At 44.7% G+C, this 17,312-nt stretch overlaps 1 protein-coding gene and 1 long non-coding RNA gene across 2 annotated transcripts in view; both read left to right on the top strand.

Annotated features, from left to right (window-relative positions):
• The first annotated feature begins 29 nt into the window (after positions 1-29).
• LOC117768375 lies at positions 30-1,087 on the top strand. The gene is made up of 2 exons (XR_004615056.1): positions 30-112; positions 162-1,087. It is a non-coding gene; the product is annotated as an uncharacterized LOC117768375 (long non-coding RNA).
• A 419-nt stretch (positions 1,088-1,506) lies between these two features.
• Positions 1,507-17,312, top strand: part of ogdha (oxoglutarate (alpha-ketoglutarate) dehydrogenase a (lipoamide)) — a 21,081-nt gene continuing 5,275 nt past the window's right edge. Inside the window, exons 1-14 of the mRNA XM_034596628.1 lie at positions 1,507-1,654; positions 3,452-3,854; positions 6,860-7,054; positions 8,909-9,011; positions 14,250-14,365; positions 14,879-15,033; positions 15,511-15,657; positions 15,766-15,856; positions 15,939-16,118; positions 16,214-16,342; positions 16,426-16,605; positions 16,681-16,833; positions 16,915-17,017; positions 17,213-17,312. The exon at positions 17,213-17,312 is cut by the window's right edge and continues 29 nt beyond it. Of these exons, the coding sequence (XP_034452519.1) occupies positions 3,615-3,854; positions 6,860-7,054; positions 8,909-9,011; positions 14,250-14,365; positions 14,879-15,033; positions 15,511-15,657; positions 15,766-15,856; positions 15,939-16,118; positions 16,214-16,342; positions 16,426-16,605; positions 16,681-16,833; positions 16,915-17,017; positions 17,213-17,312 (1,892 nt within the window). The 5' untranslated portion in view covers positions 1,507-1,654; positions 3,452-3,614. The remainder of the gene's footprint in view (positions 1,655-3,451; positions 3,855-6,859; positions 7,055-8,908; positions 9,012-14,249; positions 14,366-14,878; positions 15,034-15,510; positions 15,658-15,765; positions 15,857-15,938; positions 16,119-16,213; positions 16,343-16,425; positions 16,606-16,680; positions 16,834-16,914; positions 17,018-17,212) is intronic.

The raw sequence follows: 17,312 nt of genomic DNA, 5'->3' as shown, positions 1-17,312 counted from the left end.
ATCTTCACAACAAATCAAACCCCAGTTTTAACACGGTTTGAAGGTTTCAACAACACTTTCTTGTTCATTGGAATCTTCCAATGAATTTAGTCATCACTTTATTATTTTTAATGTTGTCAGAGGTTGACATGTGAATGAGGCTCAGAATATCTGTGTCGAAGTGTATTTATGTTTTTAACTAAAAAACATAACGACGTTCTGAAGACCCAACGAGAGACGGACGAACTCGCTGCTGGTTTGAGTCTGTACATGTTGAGTTTCTCTAGAATATAAAATCAATACTGAGAGATAATGAGAGAATGAGACTGAAAGATCGATTGTGCAACAACTCATCCACCGACGGTTCTGCTCTGTAGGTAGTTTACAGTTAGCCGCCTGCATCATTAAAGTGATTATGTATCAATCATTTTCATCAAACAATATGATATAACATTCTGACATCTGCATAACCAGTTATTTACTTTTGGTACTTTAAGTATATTTTGACCTTGATACTTTTATAATTTTACTCAAGTAAGTATTTCTACACTGTGGTAAAGTAACTTCTACTTCACATGTGAGGCCTGCGAGGTAGGGTTAGGGTAACTCAAGGCAAACAGGTGAAGTTCAGTTGTGTTTGTGTTGAATGTGTGTGAGCTGAACTACAGCAGGTGAATGACAACAGTATGACTCTGATATTGCCATGGCAACGCCTAGAATCTCATCGCTGTTTCTACGATCAGTGATTTTTTTACATTTTTGTGCAGTGTTTGCTTTAGTCACTGATCTCAGACATGTTGGCTGCTCCTCTTTGGAGGTTTCTGTCATGTACATGGACAGTTTCATGTTACTATGGTAACAGGCATGGAGCAGGTCTGCGGTCATGCCAAAAGTCGTGCTGCGTTCACGTGCTGTTTGCTGTGAACGTTCAGCCTCTTCCTGCAGCTTCCTGTGATGATGTAATAAAGTTTATTCAAACAGAATGTAGTTTTTTTGTAAAGATGAAGCACGTTCAGATTCACACTGTACGGTGATCTCAGAGAACTTGTGTGTGATGTGATTAAACACAAATTCACTTCATGAAATATTAAAGACCTTAAACAATCTATAGATGTGTTTTTCTGAATCCATAGGTTTTATCAATACTTCATTATTACACAAATAATCGTGTAAAGAGTTTATATTCTTTTCCAAATAAATTAATTCATAGTTAAATATAACATCTTAAAAAGGCTAAGACAGTAGAATTATATTTTAAATAATGATTATAACTAATAAGGAATAATGAAATAATTTAAATATTAAAACAAAACATACCATTACAAAAGGTTTAATATAGAATATGATGTTTCTTTATATTTTAATGAAATCATAAAAATGTGAAAACGCTAAAAATAGTGGTGTGAAAACTGTCAAACTATAATACAATTTATAAATAACATTTATATATATTTCATACTTATATAGATTCAATTAAATTGTTTCTGTTGTTTTTTTAATTGTCATGAGACCACGCCCCTGTGTCTCTGTGCGGCATGACGTCATCTGTGTGCGTCACTTCCACGCAGGCCTCGGTTCCAAGCGACGCGCCCGGAGTTGTCATCGTTCACCGGGAGAGGCGAAGGGCATCCGGGATACCGGCCGAGCGCGGAGCCGCGGATCAGCGTTTCTCGAGGTCAGTAACCGCAGCTCGTGTCCGCGGGGAGACGGACACACGCTGTGCTTCCGGTTTGGAGACAATTAAAATCAACCGTTTTCATGAATCTGAGGAAGAAAGAAGCCGTTAGCATGTTAGCCGCGTGTTAGCTTACACAGCCTGTCTGAAGCCCCGTGAGTCCGCAGCTCATCGGGCCGAACACCCGCTGACACCGTCCGGGAAACCACGAAGGAAACGGCTAAAGTTAGCTTCTTCACTTAGCTTCTGTTAGGGAACTTAATTAGCACCCGTCTAACGGCTAGCTAGCGTGCTAATAACTGTTTCTGCTGAGCTAGTCGGCTGATTCCGTCAGCAGCCTGTTAGCTCTGAGGCTAATCTCAGGCTAATCTCAGGCTAATCAGCTGAATAAAAGTGTGTTGATGAACAATCATGTTCCTCTTGACTTGTGAGAGGACACAATGATTGACAGTTTGCGTGGCCAATTAGAACCCGCGGTGGCCAATGTCAGGGCGGAATGTGCTTCAGGCAGCCAATCGGAGCGTGGTGTCGGCAGGTGGGGGGCGGGTCCAGGTCGGAGGGAGGGACAGGGAGTGGAGCGTGAACAAGGTCAAAACACAGAGAGACACGTGACACACTGAAATAACCCGGGTCACAGTTCAGGTGTTTGGATTTAAGAGTCCTGAAGTTCAACTTAACACGAGGTTCGGATCAATGTGGGCGTCGCCGAGTGTCACCCTGAAGAAAACACAGTGCTGTCACAGTGCTGTCACTGTGACGTCACAGTGACATCACCTCCACCGCGTCCTGTGAGGCAGCAGCAGGTTGTCGGGTCCCGACTCGTTCAAACAGGAACATGTGGGAACATCCAGGCGAGGGGCGGAGCCTGTAGAGCAGCAGGAGGCGGAGCCTGTAGAGCAGCAGGAGGCGGGACATGACGTATAAACTCTGCTGTGGAAAGATCAGTGTTGTTGTTTACAGCTCATCCACACCGGCGTCGGCCCTCATCACCAGAAGATCTGGAACCTCCTCGTGTTTCCAAGTTGACGTCTTCGTCTTCTACGTGTACGGCTCCTCTTCTTCATCCTGAGATCTTTGTGTTCTTCCAGTTTCACGTCCGTCACGTGTTAGAAACCTCATCAACACGTCCACTCGCTCACTGGGAAGCTTCCACACATTGTCCTGCTGTCTCCTCACATGAACTCACTCTGACATGTTACACACATGTTACCAGGAGGCTGCAGGAGAAGATCCAGAACATGTCCAGAGACACTGACTCAGACATCTGTTCTCACATAGAGAACCTGCAGAACGTGTGAGGAACATGTGAGGAACATGTGAGGAACACGTCAGGGTCTGAAAAGAAGAGTTTTTTACTTCTGTTAACATGTTAGCAGCTCTTGACCCCTTTCTTCTGGTTTTTAAAACCTGCGTCTGATGCTTTTATGTATTTCTCTCTTTCTGTCTCAGGCTGAACAAACTCTTCTCATCTCATCTGTACGTTCATGAAAAGATAACTTTTCCCAGTCAGGAATAAGTTTCACTTTCACATCTGAACATGTGTTGAACCGTTTACGTTGGCAATGAGTTTGTTTTCCGGGTAGAACCAGATCAGGAGGTCCAGGTCAGGTTCTCCCTCTTCTCCTCCTGTTCTTTCATTGTTGTACCAGCAGCTCAGTGAAAAGTAACAGGAACCCTCAGGTTTTAACTAAACATCCTGGTCACATCATGTTTTAAACCTGAGTCAAAGTCATTCTCTCTCCTGATGAGCGTGTCCGAGTCTCCCTCTCTAACTCAGTGTCTCTCTCTCTCTCTCAGTGGACAGACGGACCAGTGGACTTTGGACTCTCAGTGGACAGTGGACTCTCTGTCCTGGTTGTGACCTTGTGGAGTTTTATTTCCTTCCGTTCTGAAGTTGAGGAACGTCCGGCCCGTCGGACTGACCACCACTTCTGTGTGTGTGGTACTTTAAGGACTGCTTATGCATCGTTTAAGGACTTGTGCGGCGCGGTTGCGTCCGCTCACCGCCTCGCAGGCGGCTCAGACTGTTGGCCAGCAGCGGCCAATCACAGTTGCCTTCACAGGCGGCACAAGGACGTTTCAGCCAATTAGGTGCTACTCAGCACCTGTGGCCTCTGAGCCGTTCCTGAACGGGACGAGCTCCAACTACGTGGAGGAGATGTACTACGCCTGGTTGGAGAACCCAAAGAGTGTTCACAAGGTAAGGAGCAGTTGAGCCCCCTGCTGGTGCGGAGGATGAATAGCAGAACCATTACAAGGTGTTTTCAGACAAACTCTGGGAATTATTTAGAAAATTGGGTTCATACATTAACATATGAAGTTCCAGAAAATTTCTGAACCAACTGAGTCAGACATTTGATTTCTCACATACAGAAGCTCCAGAACATTTCAGGAACATGTGCAGGTCTGTCAGCTGCTGTGCTGATTAAATGTTTCTGTTAAACATAATTCAAAAAGCTTTGGCTACACTTCAGAAATATGAATAAACCACCTCGCAAAAATTCTTTCTCCAAACTAGAAGGATGTTAAAACAACAATCCTGGATCTTCACATTTTTCTGGATCATCAAAATTTAACAAATTCTTTTTGAGTCTTGACCCCATGACTCCACAAAATCTCATAGAAATCATTTAGTTTTTTAATAATCCTGCTGACTGTCCGGCAAATGGAAATTAAAACATAACGTGAGGAAATAAAGTGTTCTTTCTTTAATCATATTAATAAAATGTATTTGATTATATTAAACTGAGCACAAGCTCCAGATGTAGAATACAAAACATTTTCATTTTCCTGATCATTGTCTGCGGGTGATAGAAGGTAATCGTGTCTCCTCAGACCGACCTACAGACGGAGGTCGCTCTAACGTTTTGCAGATCAGTTTTTAGGAACATCAGCTGCTTGAAGGTTCAGTGTGTAGAATGTAGTGACATCTAGTGGTGAAGTGTCATGTTGCAGCTGAATACCCCCCCCCCCCCTTCCAAACATGAAAGAGAACCTGTGGCAGCTTCAGTCGTCATAAAGATCCAAAAGGTTTAGTTTGTCCAGTCTGGGCTACTGTAAAAAACATGGCTGCCTCCGTAGAGAGGAGCTGCTCCTGATGTAACTATAGAGTATTTAAATATAGAGACTTTAAATATAGAGTATTTAAACGTAAAGTTTTTAAACGTAAAGGACTCATTCTAGGGTAAAGAAAATTAGTACAATTTAGATGAAACACAGAGAGAAACCTCTTAACGATGGTGAGGACTCGACTCACAACAGGACATGTACTACTGTGTGTGTGTACAAATACACTCTGTGTGTTTTGTAGTTAATCAGCAGTTTTATTCATGCGACCTCAGGTTTAGAGCAGCGGTGCCATGAAGGTGCCACAGCAGGTTAGAGGCAGCGCCCCCTAAAGGAGGTGTTTTCAGTGATCCGTCTTCAGGGTCACATTTGAACTGAGGGTTGAAGGACAGATGAGCTAATTATACCTCTGTCACATGACACAGTTTGACTGAGTGAAGGAGCGGAGTGAAAAAAATCTGCAGAATTCCGTGTGTGTGTGTGTGTGTGTGTGTGTGTGTGTGTTTTATGTCACACTTGTTATGTAACGTTCAGACTGTGTGACCTTGCTGTTAGCAGCTTAGCAAACTAGCTGAGAGCTGCACAGCAGGACTGGACACACACACACACACACACACACACACTGTAATGATATTGATGAATATCAACATGAAGCAGCTATGATCCTTTATCGAGGCGTGAAACCAACAAACATCACTGAGCAGGATTAACTCATTAAATACAGTCACACCGATCAGATCTGTACGACGAGGTGGAACTGTTACCGACAGGAAGTGTTAGCGACGCTTTGTGTTCACCGCTGGTCGTCGAGTCACGTGACTGATGAGAACCAATCAGGAAGAGAACGTGTCATCGTTTACTAAAGTCTCAGTTTCTGTTCAGACTGAAACTCAAACCCAGAGTTTTCAAACTGACACGAGACCAGTTTACACAAGTCTCTGATCCAGAGGCTGGAAAACTCCAGCCGGCGTAACCATAGCAACAGCCACCGTTAGTACGGTTGGGTATCGTTTAAATTTTATCGATTCTGGTTCTTATCGATTCCCCATTTCGATTCCAAAATGTTTTAAAAATATCTTTATAGGACCGAAGCACAGTAGCTGTGGTAACACCTAGTGGTCGACAGGCAACATTACAAAAGAAACCCCACACAACTCATCTCAGACTCGATGTCTTTAACTGTGTTTGTGTTGTATAATTATGTTACATCAATAATTGTCAACTTTAAGATCTGTGATGAATAATAATCTCATATATTCTTTAACAACACAGTGGAAATCAGTAGCAGTTGAGCCATTTGTGGATGATAAAGTTTTGAGCTGCTTGTTGTACGTCTTCTTTTATACAAGTCGTGTTCGTCAGCTTTCCCTTGAATGTCAGTGAGAACGCTGTGTTTGTAACTGAGTCTCAGTTCCCAACCGTCAGGAACAGTTCCACCTCGTCGTCGCTCCAAGGACATAAATCCCTGCTCCGACTTTTCACCGTCACTGTTCCTATTTCCTGTAGCTAAGCAACCAATTGCAGAGTAGAACATCTACTTCAGGTGGACAGAGGTTATTTCTGATGTGGAGGTAAAACGCTCTTCTGGACGGAGGTGAATTTCATTTTAAAACTAAAACATTAGGGTGGATGTCTGAGACTTTGTAGTTGTGCAGTCATGGAGTTGTGCAGTCATGTGGTGTTGGCATGTGGTTTGCCTTCCACCAGTCTGAGTCATCCTGCAGCTCTAATTGTTCCCAGAACAAAGTGGAGGGAGTTTCCTGCAAACTGAGCCTCAGCTGAGCGTTTGTTTAAGAGACAGAAAATCTCAATGAACGTCTCCATTTTGTATCTTTGTCAGAACAAACGTCAAATTCTCTGCAGGTGGTGAAGGAAAATGTTTTTTAGAGAAGAGAACTGGAGGTGAAGAGCTGATCCCTTTTAGAAAGATAGAATAAGTATGAAGTAAGATCCAGAAAATGTCCAGAGACACCGACTCAGACATTTGTTCTCACGTAGAGAACCTGCAGAACATGTGAGGAACACGTGTGTGGTTCATGTCTGAAAACAGCTTTAGTGTGATACTGTCACACATTCTGCTCCTCTGTTTTATTTCTGTGGTTATTAACATGAACATGTTCTCATTCCTCCTCCCTTCAGTCGTGGGATGTGTTTTTCCGCAACGCCAACGCCGGCGCTCCTCCCGGTGCAGCCTACCAGTCTCCTCTGGGTCTGTCTGCGGCCTCGTCGAGCCTCGTCGCTCCTCAGCTCTCGTCTCTGGTTGGAGCTCAGCCTAACGTGGAGAAGCTGGTGGAGGATCACCTCGCCGTCCAGTCGCTCATCAGGGCGTACCAGGTAGCCGCTGATTTGGTGAAATGTTGTCATCAATATTTCTGGATCCCTGATAGATAATCAATGATTGATATTGTGACAATTAACTTGTTTTTTCCTACAGAAAGTCCCTTAACATGGAGCTCATTAGCGCCACCGTCTGATCACTGAAAACACTGTTTACAATGTTTTTTATGGTATTTTACAGTGTTTCTCATTGTTTAATCTCAACTGTTTTTACTCTTCTCATAATAACATCAACCTGAATTTATTAATAACAAGTTTTGACCCGTGTTGAGAGACGTTGATTCCAGGTGTCGTTACTGGAGGTCGTCACAGGTCACATGTTACCTGTGACGTTAACACGACAAAGACGCAGGTAAGTATCGAACAATACCAAACAAAATAAGAAAGATAAAACTCGACCTTTTCAGAGTCACTTCACTTCAACATCTTAACAAAGTTAACATTTCAATCAAAAGGTGTCATGTGATCCAGGTTTACGTCTGACTCTTTAAAAAGTCAGCAAATAATAATTCACATTTCAAACTTAACTTTTTTAAATCTTATCTTACAAACAAAGAAAAAAATCAAGCATTAAACTGAAACATAAAGGATTAAAATACAAAAGCAACACGTTCTTTTTACACTCAGACACAGTTTGAACTCACTCGTGAAATCAGCAGTTTACTTATGGAAAGTCTGAATCGCTGATTAACGTGAAGTAGCACAAACAGTAACAGCTAAACTAGCGTGAGCTATTCAGAAAATATATTTAAACATAACTCAAGGGTTAGAATACTAATGTGTTGAAAGAGGAAGTGACCTCACATTATACTAATATTTATATTAAGAAGAATTCCATCATTGGCTTATTATTGGTCACATGAAGGATAAACATTAACATCTGACCTCTGCAGCAGAAATATTGCTCCGCTAAAAGGTTCTGTTAGTCAATAAACCATAATAAATGATAAAAGCATGTCCATAAACACATAAAACATAATGATCTGTAACATTTCTAAATATAAACTAAATAGTTATTTGAGATATGAACATTTAAAATACTTGAGATATGAAAATCTTTCTCTGCTCCTCTCCGACTCTCTGGAGCCGCCGCACGTTATGTTTTTCACCACACGTAATAAATGTTATGACATCTTAACGACCCGATGATGTCGAAGACCAGGATGTAAAAATCTCTCATATTTAGCCTCGACAGTGATTGTACAACAAAGGCAGCGTTACCATAGCAACAGACAAACGATTATTATTAAACGTCAAATTTGCATCAAACCTCATGCGCGTGTGACCTGTGAGGACTCCCAGTCGTCAGGGCCGTCTGTGTGTGTGATAACCTGGTGTGTGTGTGTGTCCGTGTGTGTGTCCGTGTGTGTGTGTCTGTGTGTTTAGGTGATGGGGCATCATAATGCTCAGCTGGATCCTCTGGGAATCAGCTGTGTGAATTTTGATGATGCTCCGGTGAATACCGGCTTCCAGGACGTCGGTGAGAACGACAAAACAAACAAACAAACAAAACCTGTGTGTTAATGTTGCTCTTCCCTCCCACCCCCCCCTCTCTCTCTCCTCTTCTTCCTCCTTATGTTGAATCTCTCACTTTCTCTTCCTCCCTGCTCTCGTCAAACGCTCCTTTCCTTTCTTCAAATCTTGTTTCGATGTGGATCTTTTTCCGCTCCGTCCTGCTTCTCATCCACTCACTTCTCCACATCCTCCCGCCTCTCTCTTTCCCTTCTGTCGTTGCATTGTGCTTCCTCCTCCTCACCCTCTCCTTCATTTCATTCAATCCTCCTCTTCCTCCTCTTCCTCCTCTTCCTCCTCTTCCCGGGTGGGTTCTCTGCTGTTGTCACTCCCCTGTAGATCCGAGGGCACCATGTGGCCCAGTTGGACCCTCTCGGGATCATGGACGCCGATCTGGACTCGTATGTCCCCACTGATATTATCACCTCCTCCGACAAACTGGGTGAGGAGCTAACCCCTGAGAATGTCCCCTCGTTCCCCTGGTGTCTCTCTCTCTGTCTCGCAGGCCGTCTCCTTCTAGAACTCACCGATCATCAGAGGAACGTTTGGTCAAGTTTCCTGTGTTGGGAGTTTTTCTGAAACTTTGTCTTGGAGCTCAAACCTTCTTGTACATTGAGAGATTTTTTTGAATCCAATGAATGTTCATAAAACTCAAGCTGGAGTTTAGGGCTGCATGATATATCGAAAATGTATCATCATTGCGATATATGTATTACAAAAGACGGCTTGAACTGAATTAAAGATACTCAGATCTGTTACGTCCCTAAGAGGCCTATGGGATGAGGGACAAAGTGACCAGCAGGGTCGTCAAGGAAAATCAAGTATTTTATTAAAGAACGTAAAATATGCACAAAACGGTCTTCACAGAACTGAAGAGGGAATAAACCAACAAAGAACAATCAACTGAAAACAATCTCCAACAAACTGAAGATGAACCAGGACAGCAAAAGAGCACTAACAACAGTTCATCTAAAGAGTTCAACTAGACCCAATACTGCACTGTTCACTGAGCAAGACACACGTCCCACACGGCCGCTTGGCCACCGGCCTCACCTGAAGCTCAGGGTGTCCTGCCTCTCCCTGATTCCAGAGAGGCTTCAGCTGAATGGAGCAAACACCTGGAGCAGCTGAGAGAAACACAAACACTGAACCGCTCTGTTTGTCTTGATGCGGTGGGCGCAGCGCCTAGCGTGAATGACGGAGAAACAGAGAGGAGCATTAAAGACAGAGCCGCTAAAAGCTGTAAACATCACTTTTCACAAACATTTATTTTTGTCATTGAGCTGACGCTTTTATCCAAAGCGACTCACAATAAGTGCATTTAACCATGAGGCAACAAACCAGAACAACAAGAATCAAGTCAGTACATATTCAAGAACATATACTTCACCAAGGGGCTCCACAGCATATGGTCAGTCAGTGGAGCTGTGCATGGCTCCCTGGTGTCGGCCCCAGACCTACTGGCCTGTGGCCCTCGGCTGTGGAGCCGTCCGCTACCCGGTGGAATATTTTCAATAAAACCATGTTGTTGGAATGGAAATAATAATTTATATTTCAGCGTCTGCACAGACCACTCGCTGTATGAGGTCTATAGCAGTGAAACCAAAACAGAAAGACTTTAACACTTTATACTTTACCATTCTTTTATATTTATCGCAAGTCATATAGTCATCGCAATATTCAACAACGTTATCGCGAATCGCATGTTTTCCTATTATCGTGCAGCCCTACCGGAGCTATTTCCAAACCTTGAACGTTCTCACGTACGATAACTTTATCTGAAACTTAATATAAGTTTCTGGATTGTTCTCGTATAAGATGACTATCTGAAACTACAAGAAAATTAACCCTGAAAAAGTGCTGAGTTAAAGGGAATAATTAGAGAAACTTAAACCCTGAATCTGTGTTTAACACCTTTCTGTGAACTCTACACATCAAATCTCTCTGAAACTTTGAGGAACTGCAAACTGGAACTTTTCTCTGTTATGACAATGAAATGATTTCCAGGCAGAGGAGAAAAAAGATCCAACACAATGAATGTTAGTTTGTGAACTGCTAACCTCGTGTGTGAGCTGTTAGCTTTGTGCTAAGGAGCCGTTAGCCTCGTGCTAACCCTGTGGTTGATGCTGCTCTGACGTGTCTGATCATCACACGTGTTTTGTCGTGTCCTTTTTGGCGGCTGATCGCTGGAGAGAAACTCCACGCTAACTGTGTCCCTGCTGGTCTTTAAGAAGTCGCTGTTCTTCAGCCGTTATGTTATAAGAGGAGAATGTAAAACCAGATCAAAAGTACGTATTGAAGTGAAAACAATTCCGAGAAAGTAAATAATAGAATAAATATAATAAAAGTAAATGTGTGTAACACAGTCTGAGACGTGCACCAGACAAACTGAAATTCTTCTGATTTAGTTTTATGAATAAATCTATAGAAGTAAATCAGTTGTTTTTCAGTTAAACTCATAGAAAGATGTGAGGACCTGCTCTCCAGCCACTAACCATAACTAACTACCCATCACCAGCTTCAACTAACTGTCTCCTGTCAGAAGAGAAAAGAATCTGACATCACTAACCGTGCGACGCTCAGCTTCCAGTTCTCTACTTGAACACCAGAGGGAGCTGCAGCCACAGACTGTGAGACATGGCATGTGTAGTTTTTCAGTTTATAGTACAAACAGGGGACGTCTGTGTTGTGTCCCTGGAGCTCAGGAGTTAGTCTGGTCCCTGTGACCTGTGAAAACAGCTTCCTGACTGTGGGTTGGTTGGTTCCTGCTTCTCTTTACCCTCAGCATGGTGTTGACAGCATCCGTCTCCATCACCTCTGTCCTGATTCAAAACAAACTCAATGTTCCTGTGAAGGATCAAATTAGACGATGGTGGAGACGTCAAGGTGCCGGCGCTGGTGTGTGGCTCTGATTTAGCTGCGGGGGTCATGCTGCTGCTGATGTGAATTGTCGGGTTGAGCCGGGTCGTAGGTCACTAACAGTGTCCGGGTATCTCTCCCCTTTGCTGCCCCCTAATGGCCACCCTTCCAGACTTGGCGGTTTTCAAGGAGAGGCTGAGAGTCCTAACGGTAGGAGGTACGAGAACCATGAGGATGCTGCTGTGAAGCCAGCTGTGGACCTGTAGTGGTGTTTTCTGTGCGGTAGTGAGCAGGTCACGTGTGCAGGAGTGTCAGGAGACGAGGAACAGATGCTGCTGCAGCGGTGAAGGTCGCCGGTCACAGCGGCATCGACCTCTGACTCCTGCGCTCGCGCACACGTCTCTGCACTTGCAGGACGGGAGGATAAAGAGACGTTTCATGTGGTTCAGTGTCTTCACTCTTATTTAAACAATGAGACAACGTAACATCTAATGTTCCTCTGGTATTTTGTAGGAATATTTTCTAGATGTTTCTTTTATTTCTGCATCGTATATTTGAACGTTCCTGTCACATCAGGTCTTTCTCATTTCAGACATTGAACCATGGTGAAATATCCCTTTAAGGTCACAGGAGGCATCAGAGGAAAATCAGAATCACTTGATCAAATGGACAGTTCACTGTGTTTCTTACAGACGACCACGTTCTGTCTCCGTCCCTCTGACGACCTCTGATTGTCTCCTGCGTGTTCTGGTCCGTGTAGTCAGCTCTTATTGCTCCCAGCTGCTGATAGCGCCCCCCTCTGCCCAGTAAACAGTAGAACAGGTAGTGTGGTTCTCTGATGAACGAGTCGTCTCAGAAAACTCTATTAACTCACTCACCTCACTTTCTTTCTCTTTATCTCCGCTGGTTTTAATCTGTCAGTTCTTTCAGTTTTTTGCTTCTGATGTTATTTCATTAGTGTGACGATTGTAGATCAGCAGCACTAACAGCTCTCTGTAGCTCTAACGATGTAAACTGTTCAATATATTACAAATGTTATTGATTATTCCTTATCTGCAGTTATATATATATCATATATAAAACCTAAAAATACTCTCACATCTGTTTACAGTGCGTTATAAACCAGAGTTTAATGTTTATAGAAGTGACGACGTGTCCTCAGTGAGGTTGCGTGGCAGCTGTGTGAGTGTGTGTCTGTCTTGTAGTTGTGCGTTAACTGACCTGTTTTGGTTGATGTGTTCCAGAGTCCGAGTGCGACTCACAGTTTAGTGTCACTGCAGACGAAGTGGTAAACACCACAGCAGCCTGATTGTGTCTGTGTTCGTCTCAGCTGCGATTTGTGTTTGTCTTGCGGAGATGAAGAGTGACGCTTCTCCTCCTGCGAGGAGGGGGGGGGGGTGAGTCAGTGTTGAGCAGCGTTGTCCTGCCTGTTGAATTTAGGGAGACTTATTTTTGATTGGCCAGCTTCTGTCAGTGGTTTGGTTGGTGTGAAGAGGAGCTTTGTGATTGGCTGAACCAGCTGTCAGTACGTCCTGTGTGTTTTCGTTGTGTTGTTGAATTGAAGGACGCAGTGAAGATGTTATTCTGAAACTGATCTGTTCAACTTTATTTCCTCCAAACATCACATCTGACAAACTCACACACAACATCCTCCTGGTCCGACGGCCTCCAGGTGTTCATGAGTCCACAGGAGCGTCGCCGTCTTCTGCTGATCTCCACCTCGCACCTCAGAACTTTCTGACTCACTGGTTGTCTGATGTTTGATATTTTAAGAAATAGCGAAGTAAATGTTATTTTCACACCGAGTTTTCTTCAGAATTTTAAAATACATCTGAGGAAAATGTTGACATTCAACCGTCTTAACCACTTTAACACCGATCACACCGTAACGTGATTTCCCAAGTCGTAACCATGAGCTGGCGTCTGTCTCTGGATCTGTCCTCTCTCTTTCATAACATCTGTCTCATATCCTGTTTGGTTTATAAATAAAGGATTGAATGTCCATAACCCTCCATCACCATGTCACCCGCTGCTCTCTGTGGTCAAGACTTTCATTTGGTTTTATTGAAATTAAGGACAAGCAGCAGGATCATGTCCTCTCAGCTTGTTGTCCAGGAGACCAGCGCTGATTAACAGGGGTCAGCAGAGGTCAACCAATCATCAAGGAGCTTGTAAATGTTGAGGATGTTGGCCTGTGGCGTCAGAATCTTTCTAGATGTTTTCAGACCTGAAGTGAAGTCCTGACATGTTCCTCACATGTTGTGGAGGTTGTGCTGCTTCTTCACAAGAGAAACACAAACTCCAGAAAATGTCCAGTCACTATTTTACAGAGTCCATGTGTGAAAACTGAATTTGAATCAGGTATTGAAATCAGCCCCACATCAGCTTAAACCACCTCAGGGACCATCTTTGTCCATAGATGTGTCCTCTAGTGTTGTCAGTGTCCCTCCGTCCTGCTGCCGTCCACACTCTCTCCTCAACATTAACCAGACCAGAATCAGTCGAGCCTCCAGAAACCTGTGACCTCAGCTCTGGTCTCCTCTTCTTTACAACTCTTAAGATATTAGAGATGTTTCTGTCCCAGTTTGTAGTTATTGATCAGGTTCATGTGATGACTTCTAATTGTTTCAGATTAACGACAGTAACGTCTTTTATTCTTTCATTTTCATCACCTTGTCCTTCGTCACCAACTGAACCTGCTGCATGTGCGTGTGCGTGCGCGTGTGTCACCCACTGCCTCCATCCGTCAACCTGTCCTCACCTCCTCCTTCCCTCTGTTTGCTCCTCCCCTCTGTCCTGTGGTGCATCATGGGACATGTAGGTTTCTACGGTCTGGATGAGTCTGACCTGGACAAAGTGTTCCGTCTGCCCACCACCACCTTCATCGGAGCTTCGGAGACTGCCCTCCCCCTGAAGGAGATCATCAGCCGCCTGGAGGTGAATTTGATTTAATTTGGATCATTTCTCAGAGTTTATAGACATAATGTTCAGCTACTCCCATTATTAGTTTTACAAAGATCAATATACTAGCTGATGGATTTTATGATGAAGGAAATACAGTCAGTGTTTGTCAGACCTCAAGAAAACTCCTCTGGGAGGCTTGTAAATTGAAATTTAAGTGTTATATTCAGGTTTGGTTGAGCCTTAAACAATAATAAACTTTATTTATACTTATACAGTCACGTGTTCATGTTTGAAACATGATAAATATCAGATCATATAGATAATCTGCAGTGCTGACAAGGGCTGGGGCGATGCCTTCGTAAGGAAGGTGGCTGCGCACAGAAAAAGCACAGACTCACCTGAAGAGAATAAAACCGCCCGCGATCATCTACCATATGATCGTAGACCGCCAATAGGTGGACCACGGGCGGGAATGGACCCAGAAGCCGCTCTATACGGACTGCCCTCGTGCTGACGCTGTGTTGTGTGTGTGTGTTGTGCATCCAGATGTCGTACTGTCAGCACATCGGAGTGGAGTTCATGTTCATCAACGACCTGGACCAGTGTCAGTGGATCAGACAGAAGTTTGAGACTCCAGGAGTGATGCAGTTCACTTTGGAGGAGAAGAGGACGCTGCTCGCCCGCATGATCCGCTCCACCAGGTAAACAACACAACATTACACTAAATAACACGACATGACCGGACACACTCAGTGAAGCCAATGCAGAAGTTCCTGAAACCTGTCTTCTGTGTAGTGACCAGCAGGGGGCGACTCCTCTGGTAGTTTCTATAGAAGTCTATAGAAAGTGACTCTACTTCTCACTTTATAACGTCAGTAAACATTCAGGAGTTTCTGTCTCAGTCTCTAGTTTCAAGTCTTCTTCAAACAGCTGATGTTCATTTAGTGAATTATGATCATTTAGAGTCAAACAGACCATAAAGCACCAGATGTGGGGGGGGGGATACCACAGTGTGATTGACAGCTGGTACTGTGCAATGGGTGTCAGTCAGGCTCCACCCCCCGCTGATTACTTCTGGTTTCAAATAACCAAGATGGCGCTGGACAAAACGGCAGCTCATACAAGAATGGGTGAGGTTACAGTGCCCTGAGACAAGGACGTCTAACGTGTGCGTTCAGGTTCGAGGAGTTCCTGCAGAAGAAGTGGTCTGCAGAGAAGCGTTTTGGTCTGGAAGGATGTGAGTCTCTGATCCCTGCTCTGAAAACCATCATCGATAAATCGTCTGAAAACGGAGTGGAGAACATCATCATGGGAATGCCTCACAGGTAACACACACACAGACACACACACAGACACACACACACACAGACACACACACACACACACTCTCAGGTGTCCTCATTGTTTGTTGACACCACGTCTCTATGTCTCAGGGGTCGTCTGAATGTTTTGGCCAACGTGATCCGTAAAGAGCTGGAACAGATCTTCTGTCAGTTTGACTCTAAACTGGAAGCAGCTGATGAGGTAAATCCCCGTCGTCGTGTTGTCGTGCTCCTGGTCGTCCTCCCTCAGGTTGAACCGTGTCCACTTTACTTTTCCTCGTCAGGGCTCTGGAGACGTAAAGTACCACTTGGGCATGTACCATCGCCGCATCAACCGCGTGACCGACAGGAACATCACTTTGTCTCTGATGGCTAACCCCTCTCATCTGGAGGCTGTCGACCCGGTCGTCCAGGGCAAGACCAAGGCTGAGCAGTTCTACTGTGGAGACAACGACGGGAACCGGGTGAGACGCAGCGAAGCAGCCTTCTGGGAGTATGGTGTCCACTGAGGGACAAATAAGACCAGATCTTATTTTCCTGTGTGTGTGTGTGTATACAGGTGATGTCCATCCTGATCCACGGAGACGCAGCGTTTGCGGGTCAGGGTATCGTCTATGAGACCTTCCATCTGTCCGACCTGCCGTCGTACACCACGCACGGAACAGTGCACGTTGTTGCCAACAACCAGGTACGATCACAGAGAGTGAAAACACTCGGGTGAACTTCTTAGGGACGAAGCCGTAACCTTTTCTGTTGTCGCCACGCCTGCAGATTGGTTTCACCACAGATCCCCGCATGGCTCGGTCGTCTCCGTACCCGACCGACGTGGCCCGAGTCGTTAACGCTCCCATCTTCCACGTCAACGCCGACGACCCAGAGGCCGTCATTTACGTCTGCAAGGTGGCTGCCGAGTGGAGAGCCACGTTCCACAAGGATGTGGTGGTCGACCTGGTGAGTGCACATGCTGTTCTATCTGTGTGAGTAAAAAGTGTGAGCACCGGAGTGAGACCACGTGTGTGTGTGCAGGTTTCTTACCGTCGGATGGGTCACAACGAGATGGACGAGCCGATGTTCACTCAGCCGCTGATGTACAAACAGATCAAGAAGCAGAAACCTGTTCTGCACAAATACGCTGAGAAGCTGATCGCAGAGGGAGCAGTGAGCCGACAGGAGTACGAGGTAACGCTGTTTCCTGTTTCTATAGATTACCTCACAGCTGTTGGACGTCTCAGTCTCCTCAGACCGTCTCTTTGTCTCTAGGAGGAAATCGCTAAGTACGATAAGATCTGCGAGGAGGCGTACGCTCGCTCCAAAGACGAGAAAATCCTCCACATCAAACACTGGCTGGACTCACCATGGCCCGGTGAGTCTTCAGTGACTGTATATAGAGACCATCAAAGATCTGTGACTCTTCTTGAAACCCATACTCTCCCTGCTGGTCTCAGGTCTGGATGAGGATCAGGCCCTGGTCCCTCGTCCTGGAATCAAACCTTTGACGTCATATTGTTGTTCCTGGTTCTCTGTGAGGTCGTTGATGTCCCGCTCTCTTTGTCTGCAGGTTTTTTCACTCTGGATGGACAACCCAAGACCTTGAGCTGCCCGTCCACTGGACTGACTGAAGAAAACCTGAACCACATTGGACAGATGGCGTCGTCCGT

Source organism: Hippoglossus hippoglossus, chromosome 9 (assembly GCF_009819705.1).
Source record: "Hippoglossus hippoglossus isolate fHipHip1 chromosome 9, fHipHip1.pri, whole genome shotgun sequence".
Lineage (NCBI taxonomy): Eukaryota > Metazoa > Chordata > Actinopteri > Pleuronectiformes > Pleuronectidae > Hippoglossus > Hippoglossus hippoglossus.
Note: the sequence above shows the minus strand (reverse complement) of the source record. Positions and strands in the feature narration are given on the sequence as shown.